The sequence below is a fragment of the Dama dama genome, chromosome 19 (assembly GCF_033118175.1).
Source record: "Dama dama isolate Ldn47 chromosome 19, ASM3311817v1, whole genome shotgun sequence".
Lineage (NCBI taxonomy): Eukaryota > Metazoa > Chordata > Mammalia > Artiodactyla > Cervidae > Dama > Dama dama.
In genome coordinates, this window is record NC_083699.1 from 53823178 (window position 1) to 53837403 (window position 14226).

Consider the following 14226-nt stretch of genomic DNA (forward strand, 5'->3'; position numbering starts at 1 on the left):
TGGAGCAGAGACCATACTTATTAAATTTTGAAGACCAGCACCCAACATCATTTAGGTATTTAATATACATTGGCTAAGTAAAGGAGATCCTAGAAGCAGTTTGCTTGTGGACTTCTGTGTGAACTGACAGGCCCTGGGTTCATCTAAATAAACAGCATCTCATACTCTATTTGCTATCCTCATTATTACACCTGCCTATATTTTCTTCTAGTTTCAGTTAAAAATGTAGCTAAGTGATTCTGAGCAAGACATCTGTATAGTTTCCTCATCTATAAAAACAGAATAATAGTTCCATAATGGTACTCTGTAAACTTCATTAACACAATAGTACTTCCTAAGTGCAAAGTATTGTACAAATACTTATTATTACTCTAGAAGCCAGTTCATTGTACATTTTATCTTTTGGACAGGCTTACCCACCTCATCCCCCCAACTACAATACTCACCTGTTCTGTGTCACTCAGCTTTCCTTTATCTTTTTCTAGCCCTCTGGTTTGTTACTTTGGCTCGGAATCACTGATCTCTCCAAGGGACCAACTAATGAGCCCTGACAGAACCCAAAGCACACACAATTGAAGACATAAGGCTTAGACTTTAAGATAAAGCAAGACCAGGGGAGGTGAGAACTGTGTTTGAGAGAAGTACAAGGAATCTGAATCCTAGGTCTGCTTACTTTAGCTCTGTGGACCTTAGGTAAGTCAGTATATATTTCTGACCTTCAGTTTCCTTATCTTCAAAGTGGAGGTGATAACACTACTTATACCGTATGATTATAATCTGAGATAGTATGTGTGAAACACTTAAGAACAGCATCTGGCACATTATAAACACATAAATATTAAAATTACTATAAACTGATAAGTGGTTAACAGCAAGTGAGAAGGTGGAGTAAGTTTGAAAGGTCAGAGAAACAATCACTGAATGTTACTTTCAGTGGTACTGTATTTTCTCATAAATTTCTCCCCTCCTTATGTCCTAATTCTAAATTGAACTATTTTTTGTTTTCCTGTAAGACTCACCTCCCCAGCCCATCCTCTGATCAGATTTTTTAAAAGTGTCAGTTCAAAATATTTGAAGGCAGCAACAGTAAAGTTACTAATCATAACCTCAAGGTAGACTATTTTTGTACTTTATTATATACAATTGAATAGCTGTTTCCAATTTGTATAACCTAACATTTGTCATTCAGCTTCCGCCAGTGTAACTGTGAGTAGAGATGGGGAGTAAAGAAGAAGGCAGGATTTCTAGCTTTACCTCACAGCACTTTAGGGACTAGTGGCAAAGGTCTACATGGTAGTTTGCAGGGAGAGGCAACAATCATTTGACAAAGCTGCCATGCACTGAGTTTGCTTTCAACATTCTTTACCCTTCTCCATGACATCCAGAGACCTCATGTTCTGTCTTCATTGCAAAGAACAAGAGCTTCTACCACTCCCGGGCTATCAAAAACCTATGTCCAGATTTGAGATTACAAATTGATTGCAGGTTGGTCCCATCTACCCTGCAATATTTTTAGTTTGGCCTGCAGAGTTTGGAAATATTGGTGTAAAAATCGAGAGATTTCATACAAATATCATGCTTTATAAGGGTTTCTCCTGGCGGGGATGGGGGGAAGGGGACAGAATATCTCAGACCACTATATCCACATTCTTCAGAGTAACAATCTGCTGGAGCCGAACAGCTGCTCCTTTCAGTTACAGCTCAGACACTCCAATTTGCCACGTTGCTTATCACTCCCCATTGTCTACACCAGGCCAGTTTCACTCATTTACTTTTCTGGCCCCTATAAACATTCGAGTTTGCAAACCCTATCTAGACCTTTCCTGTCCTCCATCACAGCTTACTTTGTTCTGTCCTAAGTTCCTCATCAGTTTTCCAAAAGCTAGTCACCCTGATCAAGTAATTTTTATATGTGCTCGCTACAGATGGTATCTGAATAGAAAGGGATGACGCTGCAGGTGGAAATTACAGGTACCATGGGATTACAATTAGGATGGCAACTGTTCATTTTACTTTTTCTGTAACCATACCTCTCTGTCCTTGGGCAAATCGCACGAATTTGAACACTGGCCTATGTGCGAAACCTACTTAAATAGTACTTTTATAGATCACCCTAGTTCCAAAAAACCAAAACTACCAAGGGCTATTCTGGCTCTCCGTTGCCTCAGAGGCTTCGGGATATCCGGCCTGACTGCACTTCCCCTCACCTGCTTTCGGGGGCCGTTCTGCGCCGACCGGTCGCACCCTAGAAGGGCGCTCAGCCAGCATGAGCTCATTTCTCAGGGGCCTTTCTGGAAGGCCGGGCTTGGCAGCGCGCACGAGGCGCAGTCGCCCTCACTCTTATCAATGGCCTCCGCAACTGGGCGGGGCGCGGTCGCCCAGGGGCGCTGCCTCTCTAGCAGCTTTGTTCTCAGTTGAATGTCCGAAAATTCGCACGCAGCCTGAGAGGCGCCCTGGATCTGTCTGGCCCTTTCGGGGAAGACGCCCGTGCACGGGATGCGCTCTCGCGGGCGGAGGGGAGCCCCAGGCGCACAGAATTAGCCCCGCCCCGCCGAGAGCCTCCAGTGGGTGGGGAGAGCCCCTCAACCCTCAGTTTGTTGGAGCGAGGAACCCAGCGCCACCGACCACAGCAGTTTCGCACCGGCTCGCGCTCCCTATATGCGGTTTCCACACCAGCTGCGAGTGGCCGCAGGCGAGCCCGTCAGACCGTCCGCCACGACCCCAGTCGCGCTTCTCCCCGCTCCTAGGACTGCCGCCGGAGGCCGAAGGCCAATCACACTGCAGCTAGGTCTTGCGATTAGACAGCAGCGGGTGCAGATTGGCTACTGCTACGAGTTTCGGCCTCCCTCCTTTTCCCTTTTGCCCCCATTCCAGCTCCTGAGCTTCAGGCCAATGAGAAGGCGCTTTATAGACGCCCTCCCTTCGCTCTCTACTTCTCCCCACCTCGGCGAGGGAGGAGACGTCCTGACTGGCCAGACTGTCCTCGGAAGCCCCATTCCCTTCACCAATCACCGAGGGAGCTGCACTCCCAGCGGAGTTTCGGCCAATTACAAAGCGGCCACGGCGCCCAGCCGTGCGGTTTCGCCAGCGACTCCGGGCTTCACCGTCCTTAACTCTTCAAGCTTTTTCCTGAGGGCCAGCGACTCTGATTGGTCACTGTTGTCTTTGCCGAATTTCTCCTCCAGCCAGCCACAGAACAAGGCGAACCCACCTTTTCCTCGGTCGGCTATCTTCGGCATTTTCCGTCCTTGGGCGTGAATTTCCAGCGACACTTCCTGATTGGCTCTTCAGGTCAATCGGCTTTTTCCGGGAGGATCCGCAAACAAACGACATCCGTGATTGGTTCCGCTCGGGTTTCGGCTCCCCTGTCGAAGGGGGCGGACGCCCTGCTCGGCCGGCGATTCCCAGACGCCTCTTACGCGGGCGGCCGGGCGCTGGGCGGTGTAAGGCTGGGTGGGGGAGGAAGGAGGCGGAGGACAAGTAGGAGGGGGGCGGGGGTGTGGGGAAGAGCTAGGCGGCTGCGCAGACGGCACTCCTCACAGAGAGCAGCCCCCGACCCGGGCGAATGCGGGCTCGTGCTGCTGCTGCTGCTGCTGCTGCCTCCGCCGCCGCCGCCCGGGCCGAGTGACAAAGGAAGGAAGGAAGGAAGCGAGGAGGAGCCGACCCCGCAGCCGCTGACAGGGCTCCGGGCTGGGGGCAAAGCGCGGACACTTCCTGAGCGGGACTGTGCAGAAGCGAGGGGCGGGAGGGCGGCCGCGCTGGTGCCTTGGACGGGGGAGGGGGCCCCGAGGGACGGAAGCGGTTGCCGGGTTCCCATGTCCCCGGCGTATGGGGAGCAGTCGAGGAGCCGCTGCCTGGGGTCTGAAGGGAGCTGCCTCCGCCGCCGCCATGGCCGCTGGATCCAGCTGCCGCCTGCAGCTGCTCCTGGCGCAATGAGGGGAAGAGCCGCCGCCACCGCCCGACTCTGACTGACTCGCGACTCCGCCGCCTTCCAGTTCGCCGGGCCCCCGCCGTCAGCCCGCCGGATCCTTGCCGCTGCCGGAGCCGCAGCGTTTCCCGACGCATCTCCGAGCCACCCCTCCCTCTCCCTCCCTCCTTCCCATCCCCCCTTCTTTTCAAGCGTGAGACTCGTGATCCTTCCGCCGCTTCCCTTCTTCATTGACTCGGAAAAAAAATCCCCGAGGAAAATATAATATTCAGAGTACTTATTTTCAATCCAGTATTTGTCCCCGTTTCACGTGATATATATTTTTTAGGACCTCCCACCCATTTCTGCTCTCCAAGGAAAGGGAGGGGAAAGAATTGTATTTTTCCCCCCAGCCCCGGATCGTCTATATGTTAAATATCCGTACTGATCTGTCTTCAAGGAGAAATACATCGCTCGCTTTTTTTAATAGCTGTACAAAAGAAGTGAAAAGGCAAGAGGACGAAGTCTTTTTCTTTTTCTTGTGGGAGAACTTAATGCTGCATTTATCGTTAACCTAACACCCCAACATAAAACAAAAGGAAGAAAAGGAGGAAGGAAGGAAAAAAGGTGAATCGGAAAAAGAGTGATCATGTCAGGGCGGCCCAGAACCACCTCCTTTGCGGAGAGCTGCAAGCCAGTGCAGCAGCCTTCAGCTTTTGGCAGCATGAAAGTTAGCAGTGAGTATTGATTTTATTTTACACCCCTTCTCCACCTCCCCTTTGAATAAGAGACTTTGAAGTGCCAGGATCTTAAAATACAAGACCTGCTGATAAAACAGAGGTAATGGGAAAGGGCAAAAACCTGTCTTCAGTGAAGGATGAGGCAGCTTCCTTTTTTCCTCCTGCGATATCCCTTCCCAGGTCTCATTAACCTTGAATCGAGGGAATGTGATTTTTATTTGGATGATTTTGTCTGAAACTTAGTTCTTTTCTTATAGTTTTCTAGCAATTGATAGCTTTATTAAGTGGTTGAGTGTTTCCACCTTAAAATAGTGATGGAAGTGTTTACTTGCTCATCCTTTTGAATAAAGCGAAGGACAAGATTCATAAACCATTATGTGCTTTTCCAGAGTGTGTCTTTTGGAATGAGGGATAGTATAGTTAGCTCAGGTCTCGAGGGTTACCATAGTTTTGTATACTTAATGGAAGAGGTAAATGTCACCGTCTCCTAACACTTCTTTCTTGCTTGTGTGACTATACAAAGTATTTGTCCTTAATCCAGAGATGAACTTGCTAAGTAACCACATTTCGGTTTGAAGGCGAGCTTTGATTCGTCTCTTTAGAAGGGACCGGCCGCTGATAGCAGCAGTAGTATCTCAATATGCATTGTTCTAAATTGGATATGTGGTTTAATATGTTATCTCTTAGCCTTCCCGTTTTGACCTTGCCAATCTATCGCTGTAGAGTTAATGTTTAATCAAAAGGTAACTTGAAAGTAGGCCCGAGTTTTGAATGGGGCTTATGTTGTCATGTTGCCAAATAGTAAGTTGAATGTTAATTGTCACTGACTCATCATTGAAGTTCAGCTTTGGGGTGCCATTGCTTTCAGTACTTGCTAAATGATCTAGAGTTCAGGGGTTCCTTCTTAGGACTACTTACAATAGTCTTGCATTGGTTTCCTTTCGAATTCAGATAAGACTATGAAGTTAGAAGAATATGGATTTAGACTTTTCCATCTCAGGTTTTGCAGAAGGTTGTGGTCCCAGATTTAATAGGGGTGTTTGGGCTTTGTTCAAGGTTGTTGCTAGACGTCTATACTCTCCCCAGATTTGTGCTCAAAAAGTCTATTTTCAGTGTTTGGTATACTCAGTATCCAGTGTTTTAATGTATCTCTACTTATAGATATGTTTATGTGATGTTTAATGACAGTTTATTTAAACATACTTAAAAGAATTTGACAAAAATATCTGTGTTATAGTTTCCTTATTCCTTCAGAAAGGGGCATGAATGAGGGCAAAGAAAAACTATTTTGCTGCTTAGAAGAAGGAGAGAATTGAATTGAGATAAAAAAGTATATGCTGTTATGTGAAACTGATTATAAAATGAACATTCTTATTTGAACTCAGGATTTCAATTCATGGTGGCTTTTGGAACTTGTCTGAAACAGGGTAGTCTAAGGTAATAGCTGAATGGGAGATTATTTTTGAGAGTTAAATTTTTTTTTGGTGACTAGCTAGTTCAGAATGCAGAGTATGTGAAGAGGGAAGCTGATGATGCATCTTTCAGGGAATGGTCAAGCTTTCTAAGCAATTCATGGGGTCATTTGAGAGGAATATTTTAAAATTCTGGGGTAATTTTCAGCTATGATGAAGCAAATCTTATAATAGCTCCTTAAGAGCCTCTTGTGGTACTGGAGTGTTAGGATGTTTTTCATCTTGGTTTAAAGACCACTCGAAATCAATCTTGGGTAATTAGTTTATTCAGAGAGCAGAATGGGATACCTAATAATACTAAATTTGGGGACTTTTCATTTAGTTCACAGGATTTTCTTTGAATCCTGTGTGGATGTTGACTGAAGATGGAGCAACTCTTGCAAAGTGCAGGTTAAAATGTTGACTTTTCTGTTACCATATAGGTCAGCTTAACATTTAAGAAGTTGGAGTTCAGTGCTGACTATGTGTTTTTGACAACCTTAACTTTAAATGCATTTTGGGAGAAAGTGTTTGTTGGGAGTGCTGGTGTTCTAAGGGACCCCTTTTTAAGCGATAAGAAATTATAGTCCTTGGTTTGGAAAGCTTAGTTTTTGAGGCAGATTATGGGACAAAACGTGAGAACAGTAATATGATGACTGCAAGACTATAAATGCAAATAGAATATTTTGTTCAGAGGGACAAAAAATAAAGGTGTGAAGTAAATGGCTTGGAGGGAAGACTTCTTACAGAGGTATATTTTAAGGCAGCTGTTAAAGGAGGCAGTAACTTGAATTGAGAAGAATAAAGGATCCTAGGTGGACAGAACGGACAGAGGCACAGAGATGGTGACTTTTGGACTTTTGTATTTATAAAGCAGGTTAGTAAATCTGAATAAAAGGGGCCTAAATAGGAAAATAAGAAGAGATGGAATTTGAGAAATATGTTAACTGATGGAAAGCAGAGGGGTCTTAGGACTTTGGTTGAGATTCAAGAGAGTTTGGAATATACTCTAGGTTGCTGAACAAAATATTTGAAGATGGTTTGAGCAGCAAAGTTGATGAGTTAGAAACCAGACATCAGATCCCTTTTAGGGAGTAGTAGAGTATGTTGTGAATAATGAGAGAATATAAAGCAAAATTGAAAATCGGATGAAAAGAACACATTTGAGAGACAGCGTGAATGAACTGGCAGGACTTTGGATTGGATTGAAGGGGGGAATATTTGGGAAGGAGTCAGGAGTTAAAAATAAATTCTGATGTTACTGGTCTGGAAGATTTGACCGCCAAGTTATATTGTTGATTGTAATGGGAAAGTTGAGAAAGTGCTGAGATGATAGATGAGTTCACTTTGTAAAAATTTAATATGCAATAGATTTTCTTGAAATTCAACAGACAGCACTTGGTTACTGGCAATCGTATTTAACAGTCTGTTAATTGCACTGTCTCTAATTTTTCTATGTCTGAAAATGCTGGATTTATTTTCAGGAGTAGTAAACTAAGAGTTTTTATTCTTTCCATTTCTCAAAAAGAAAATAATTTTTAATGTAAATTCAAAAGATCTCGCACTTGAAACCTAGTTATAATAACCCGATGGTAATTTATTTGAAAACAATGAAAATATTTTTTGGACTAAGCTGTAACATAAAAATTTTAGATATTTTATACAGCCTTCAATCTTTGGTACATTCTTAAAAACTAGTCTCATAAATAATGGTTATTTTAGGTAAACCTTGCTGTTTAAAATAATGTTAATATGCAGACTCCAGAAGAAATTAAAAGCTGATTTATTCATTTATTTACTTTTTGCCTTTTGGTTGTGCTAAGTGTTCATCTGGTTTAGATGAGTATATTTGATTTTTTTTTTTAACCTCAATGTGGTGTAACCATTTTTTTTTTTTTGGTCTGCGTTCATATTCAAGTGTTATTAGGTAAACGTTAATGGCTAGACAGTTCTTCTGTAAAATCACATGATATTTTATTCAAAATGGAGGCAGTAAGGTGCTGTCTATGGTGATTTATTATTAAAATATTAGTAATAAGTCTTTTGATAAATTATTAGTGAAAATTTAGCTAGTTTCCTAGCTAAGTCAGTGAGAAGTTATTTTTTCATACAGGATTTTTTATATCAAATTTCTTTAGTGAGAATAATAGTAGTTGCATATTGCTGTGCAGTATTTAGTTGTATGGTGGCTAAAGCCAAAGAGTAGGTGGCAACTTAGAGTTACTCTATTCCTGAGGGAGTTTAATCTCATATAAAAATCAGGTTATTAGAATTTCACCAGTTTCTAGATTTTCCAGTGTGAAAGAGAGCTCATGTGTGAAACTGAAAACCAGAATTTTATCTTCATTAAAATTTCATTCCCTTCCCAACCAGACCTTTCCAGAGTTGTTGAAAAACTAGACCGTCATATAAGAATTGCATGCTGTCTTATTAAATGTGCCCCTAGAATGCTAATTGTGAAATGACTTAAAGGCACAAGTGCTAAGAAAAACTTCCAAGGGAACCCAGAGATTCATAAATCAATTCACGACTGATTGGGAATTGCATGTAGAAAATGAGGTGACATCTTCTCATTTCATTTGCGTGATTCAGCTGGAAATCAGCACGTACTTGTACCCTGTGCTGTCCGCCCCTTGTTTTGAACTTGGGTTGCCAGTGTGAGATATTGTTTTGGAGAAACAGGCAGGCTGGGGAAGCCAGCTTAAGTGTCAGCAGCAGATTCTGAGACCAGGGGAGGTCGTTTTTGTGTGTGTGTTTTCTTTATGTATAGAGAAGGCTGTGAAACATGCATGTACTGACCCTGGTGCCACAGTTCCATACTTAACAGTCATGGGATTGTGGGGCAGGGATGGAATTGGGCAGGCTGTGGGACTGTGGAGTCTCTTGTGATGCTCCACCCTGCAACAGGAGAATGGAGGGGCAGAGCACGTGGGTGTGATGGGATTACATCTGGTACTAACAAGACCAACCTGATTTCCCAGATATTGTTCTACTAAGAAGGTTATCATCATGAGTAAGTAATTTATTGGATGTTTAGCATCATTTTTCTAGCCTATTTTTTGGGGGGCAATTGAAGGGAGTGGTGAGGAGAGGAAGGAAATCTTGCATGATTGCAAGGGTAGAAATATTTTCATGGTTCATTGATTTTAAAGTAGAGGTTGCAATCTTTGCTTCTATCTAGGGTTGTACAAATCATCCTTAGGTATATAATTGTCTTTGACTTTGGTTGAGTGTGATATAGAAATGTTTATTTATATGAAGACCGGTGTGAATAGAAGGCTTCCCTGGTGACTCAGATGGTAAAGAATCTGCCTGCAATGCAAGGGACACAGGTTCAATCTCTTGAGTCCGCAGGATCCCCTGGAGGAGGGCATAGCCACTCACTCCAGTATTCTTGCCTGGAGAATTCCATGGACAGAGGAGCCTGGTGGGCTACAGTCTATGGGGTCCCAAAGAGTCAGACATGACTGAGCACATACTCTCATGTGAATAGAAAGCAAGGAAAAACTGACCTAAAGGAGAACAATTTGTTTTCCCAGAAGTTTCCTATCATTAAATTGATAAAACCGATGTTTATTTCTATTTATTATTACAGATTTTATTCTAGGTTTGTTTTTTCTTTTTAATGAGTTAATATTCGGCACACAATGGGCTTTGAGTAAATTATTTCAGTTTATACCTACGTCTGTAGCATACTTGGTCTGGCCTAAGATTCAAAGACACAGCTTCGTAGATTTGGATTCTTATTTTACAGTCGCTTTTCTCACTTGTGCTTATGTTTTGGGAAGAAAGGTCTACTTTCAAAGTTGAAAGGCAAGTTGAAATTACGTAAATGGTTGTAGCTTATATTTTTAGATTGAATACTTTCCTTAGAAGCATTTTAATTTGGTTGTATTGAGGCAGTGATGTTTTGGTTATTTTGAAACTAATTTTGTCAAACCAACTTTTCCTTTTGTCTTCAGGATACCATGACCAACAGTGGCACAAATATGAACCTTTAACATTTCCCTTATTAATATAATCTGGAGTTGTTCATTTCTTGATTGTCCTTTTAGATCAGTTTAATAATGAAAAGTAAACATTCCTGATGAAGGAGGTATTATTTTCCTAGAAATTTGTATTTTATTTTTAAATTAAACTTTTATTTTTTTTGGCTGCTTTATGCAGCTTGCCTGATCTCAGTTCCTAGACCAGGGATTGAACCTGGGCCACGACAGTGACAGCCCAGAATTCTTACTACTAGGGCCACCAGGGAACTCCCATAGAAACTTACGTTTTAGATGATGATAAAATTTAAGTGAATTTATAGGCCTAGCATTGAATAAGAATGCCCTAAAGCCAAAGAGATGGTAGGTAGGCAGGCAGGCAAAAATATTAGTAACATTGGTGCAAAGCATTAACAGTAATACTCCACTTTTCATTACTATTAATTGTATCATGTTGAATTCCTTGTCTCAGGAAGCCAAAAATAAGTAGGTTGCTTTAATAGAAAGGGGCCATGAATAATACATGATTGACAGGTGATACACCTATTGAATGTTTATTATGTGCTAATAAGTACTCTGCCAAATGCAGCTGCTCACTTTAATCATTACAACTCAAAAAGTAGCTAGTACCATTATCCCCACTTTATAGATAGGTAAATAAGATTTAGGGAGGGGAAGCAACTTGTTCAAGATTACCTGGCCAGAAAATTGTTCTAATAGAATTCAAATGTAAGCGTTCTGATTCTAGAGTTTTCCCCTTTATTGTGTATTTTATAGAGAATGGATTGCTGTTACCTTAACACTTGGATTCCAGAGATAAGCTATCTTTTGCTTTTAGGATATTCTTTCATTGATAATTTAGCAGTGATTATGTAAGACTTACATGATTAGTAATGCTGTTGAAATTGGTTTCAGGCATGCCTGTTAGCAAGTATAGTACTTAAATACTTACATTGGAAAAAAACCCTCTCAATTCTTTTAAGATTTCAGGGAAAACTTGTTAAGATAAACATTGAAATTGAAAGTGTTAAGGCTTGTGGCAGCACAAAAAGAAAAATAAGTAGTATATATATATTTTTTTTGTTTAATGTTCAATTGGAGCACTAGTTTTTATTGAAAAGTACTGATTGTTCACAAGTAAATTTGATATATTTATATTTCCAGGTAATATTAGAATGTGATTCTCCAAATTAACCATTATTAAGGATTATTATTTCTCTCCATCTCTTCCTGTAGATTGCGAAGTGTTCTACTCTTCCTTTTAATATTTGACGGCAAACTTCAGGACATTTTTAAATTATTGTATGTACACAACCAATTATTCAGGTATCAATTGGACACTTGTTTTGTCTGGAACTGTGAACCTTCACAGTTTGTTATTGTCATTAAAGAATAACAGCTATGCATCAGTGTGCAATTGGGTTATTTGGAGTATCACCTTGTTGGAATTGTTTGGTATTTTACAGTCAGGAAGTGAACCAAAAAGGTTCCTGAGCAGTGAAAATCCTCTCACAGATGGTGCATGCACTTTTCCTTATAGGTTATTTTTTGGCTTTTAGAGTTCATTTTTCATTTAACACATAGTTCTAAATCATTCAGTTGTCTATTTTTTTTTAAACTGCAAATTAGAAGGGAATGAATTACACTGGTATTAATACACTGGTATTACACTTTTTATTACCTAAAAAGTTTAGACAGACAATACAGGAAAACAGGCATATTGGGATTACTTAGTATAGCCTTGTAAAACTTCAGGGGAAATCACTCTGATAATTGTTCAAAATTTTAATTACGAGGTTAAATTACAGTAACTTCACTCTTTTAAAAGGACAAAAGGCAGAAAAGTCTCTTCTGGTTAGCTGGGGTCCTCTAATAACTTCTCACTGCATTAAACAGCCCCTCTTTTCTTGGTTACTTACGTGATGAGGAAGAGAACTTGGTCATCTCTGTCTGGTTGACCAACTCTGGTTGACTTTCAGTGATATGGATAAAGATACTACAGTTTTCAGTATGCTACCCCATATCATTTCCTGCTCTTTCTTCCATTGTCCATCTATATATTATTTCTCAAGAGCAGCATTTTATGTGATTTAAGATTTGTTGTCTTATTTTTTCTTTGGTATATATGGAGTTGCTGTTAGGATTTTGATGTGCTCATACCTTCTGTTGATACTTGTGAAATACTTAGGAGGCAACTGCATGGAGCCATTTAATCTTTCTTATGATTGGCTGTTAGAATAATTTTACCAAATACACTTTTGGAATTGAAAAGGTGGATATCTTAATTGTTAACCTGAAGAAAAAGAACAGTCATGATCAAGTACTTTTTTCTCTTTTGAAGGTCTAAGAAATTCTTTACCATCTGAGCTATGAGGGAAGAAATTCTTAGGGGCTTAATTGACTAATGTAAGTGAGAAGATGTTTCAGATTTCTTTCCAAGGCAGGCTAACCTATATTTTAAAAATGTAACTCCCTCTACTTCCCTTATTCCATAAAATCAGCTAATTCTTTTTAATTGATTAATCACTCTCTTTATGATCTGTGTGGAAGTTATTGAGCTGAATCAAATTGCTACTACTAGACTTTTGAGTTTGTAGAGGCAGCACCTGAAGAAGTGCTGGAGTGAGTTATGCTTGGCACCAGACTGACAGTATTGTGGGTGCATTTGGTGTCTTATTGGAATTTCAAAGCTTTCACATTTTATACAGTATTTAAACTCTGAAGGAAAGAGGGAAACTTTGAGTTTGTAGGGTTTTAACAATAATATGTGTGTATATCATATTTACATAATGTATAGTAACAACCACAATAATAATATTAATTGGATGCTGTATGATAGACAATTCCATGCTTGTCTTATTTACATATTTTGCATTTAAAAATGGGGTTTACTCACATGATTCAAAATTTTAAAAGTATTTAGTGATGTCTTTCTCCTCCTGCTCTATAAGGAACTATCAGTTCTCTTTCCTGGAGAGTCAACCTTCCAATTTCTTAGGTATCCTTCCATGTGAAAGTGAAAGTCGCTCAGTCCCTATGGACTGTATAGTCCACGGAATTCTCCAGGCCAGAATACTGGAATGGGTAGCCTTTCCCTTCCCCAAGGGATCTTCCCAACCCAAGGATCAAATCCAGGTCTCCCGCATTGCGGGCAGATTCTTTACCAGCTGAGCCACTTTTACAGGTTATTTCTGCTATGGAATTATATTTTATGTGTACAGACCTAAATTAACACTTCCTTTAGCATAAGGTGTTAGAGTTAAAACAAACTTTAAATCAGTTAGTCTAGAAAATTGCTATTGTTTTTCATCCTAGTAAATTACCAAACTCTAATTTTTCTGAGTATGAGTTAGATGGAGAGTAAATACAAAAATGAGAGAGTGCTTCTCTTCATAATAAGAGGTAAAATAGTCATGACCAATGAATACTTAGTGGCACATTTAAAATATTTGCTACTCTTTGTGTATTTGAGAAGTGATCTATAGTGTCATACAGATGTTATATGTGTTCTTGCTAGAAATAGTTGTGTATTTCATGGTAAAGAAAAAGACAAAAGGTATTTGATACTCTTCCTTTAACTTGCCATTTTTTGAACATCTTAGATGAGAAAACCTGTTCTCTTGAGAGATCAGAGGCGCAGAGTGCGTCAATGTCAATGAAGCCTGTGCCTTTTACCTCTTTAAGAGCGCACGGTTTCTTTCTGCTTCTAAACCAAGCATTCCTTAGTCTTAAAAAATTAAAATGTTTTTATTCAGTAATCCACTGTATCATGATTTAAAGAAGTAGTGCAGAAAGTCTTATTATGCAATTTTAACTTTTCTTCATTTCTGTTTCTTAGAGGCAGTCTTAACTATGATAACTATTGCCTGTAATAATTTTATCATAATTTTAATAGTATGATATTTGTCTGTTTCTTAAAATTATTCTTGATATTATTCATTGTCATCCCTATCTCCCTTTTATTATCTTACTAATATAACTATACCACCATTTTTAGTTAATTATTTTGTTTAAATCATTAAATGATTAATACTCAATATCTAGACATTAAGCAGTATTCTTTGCAAAAGTGAATAGTGTACAGTGATTACATTTCCTTTTTAAAAATGCATTATTGAGATGTAATTCACATAGCATAAAAT

At 40.2% G+C, this 14226-nt stretch overlaps 1 protein-coding gene across 5 annotated transcripts in view; it reads left to right on the forward strand.

The window, feature by feature from the left end:
- Positions 1 to 4058: 4058 nt before the first annotated feature.
- GSK3B (glycogen synthase kinase 3 beta) overlaps positions 4059 to 14226 on the forward strand; it is a 202429-nt gene continuing 192261 nt past the window's right edge. The window contains exon 1 of one of the 5 annotated variants that reach the window (XR_009696998.1): positions 4059 to 4644. Coding sequence is in view for 4 of the 5 variants with exons in the window: in XM_061167078.1 (XP_061023061.1) it covers positions 4557 to 4644 (88 nt within the window). In the remaining variant the exon portion in view is untranslated. The remainder of the gene's footprint in view (positions 4645 to 14226) is intronic. The other 4 variants (XM_061167078.1, XM_061167080.1, XM_061167077.1 and 1 more) reach the window with 4 other exon arrangements.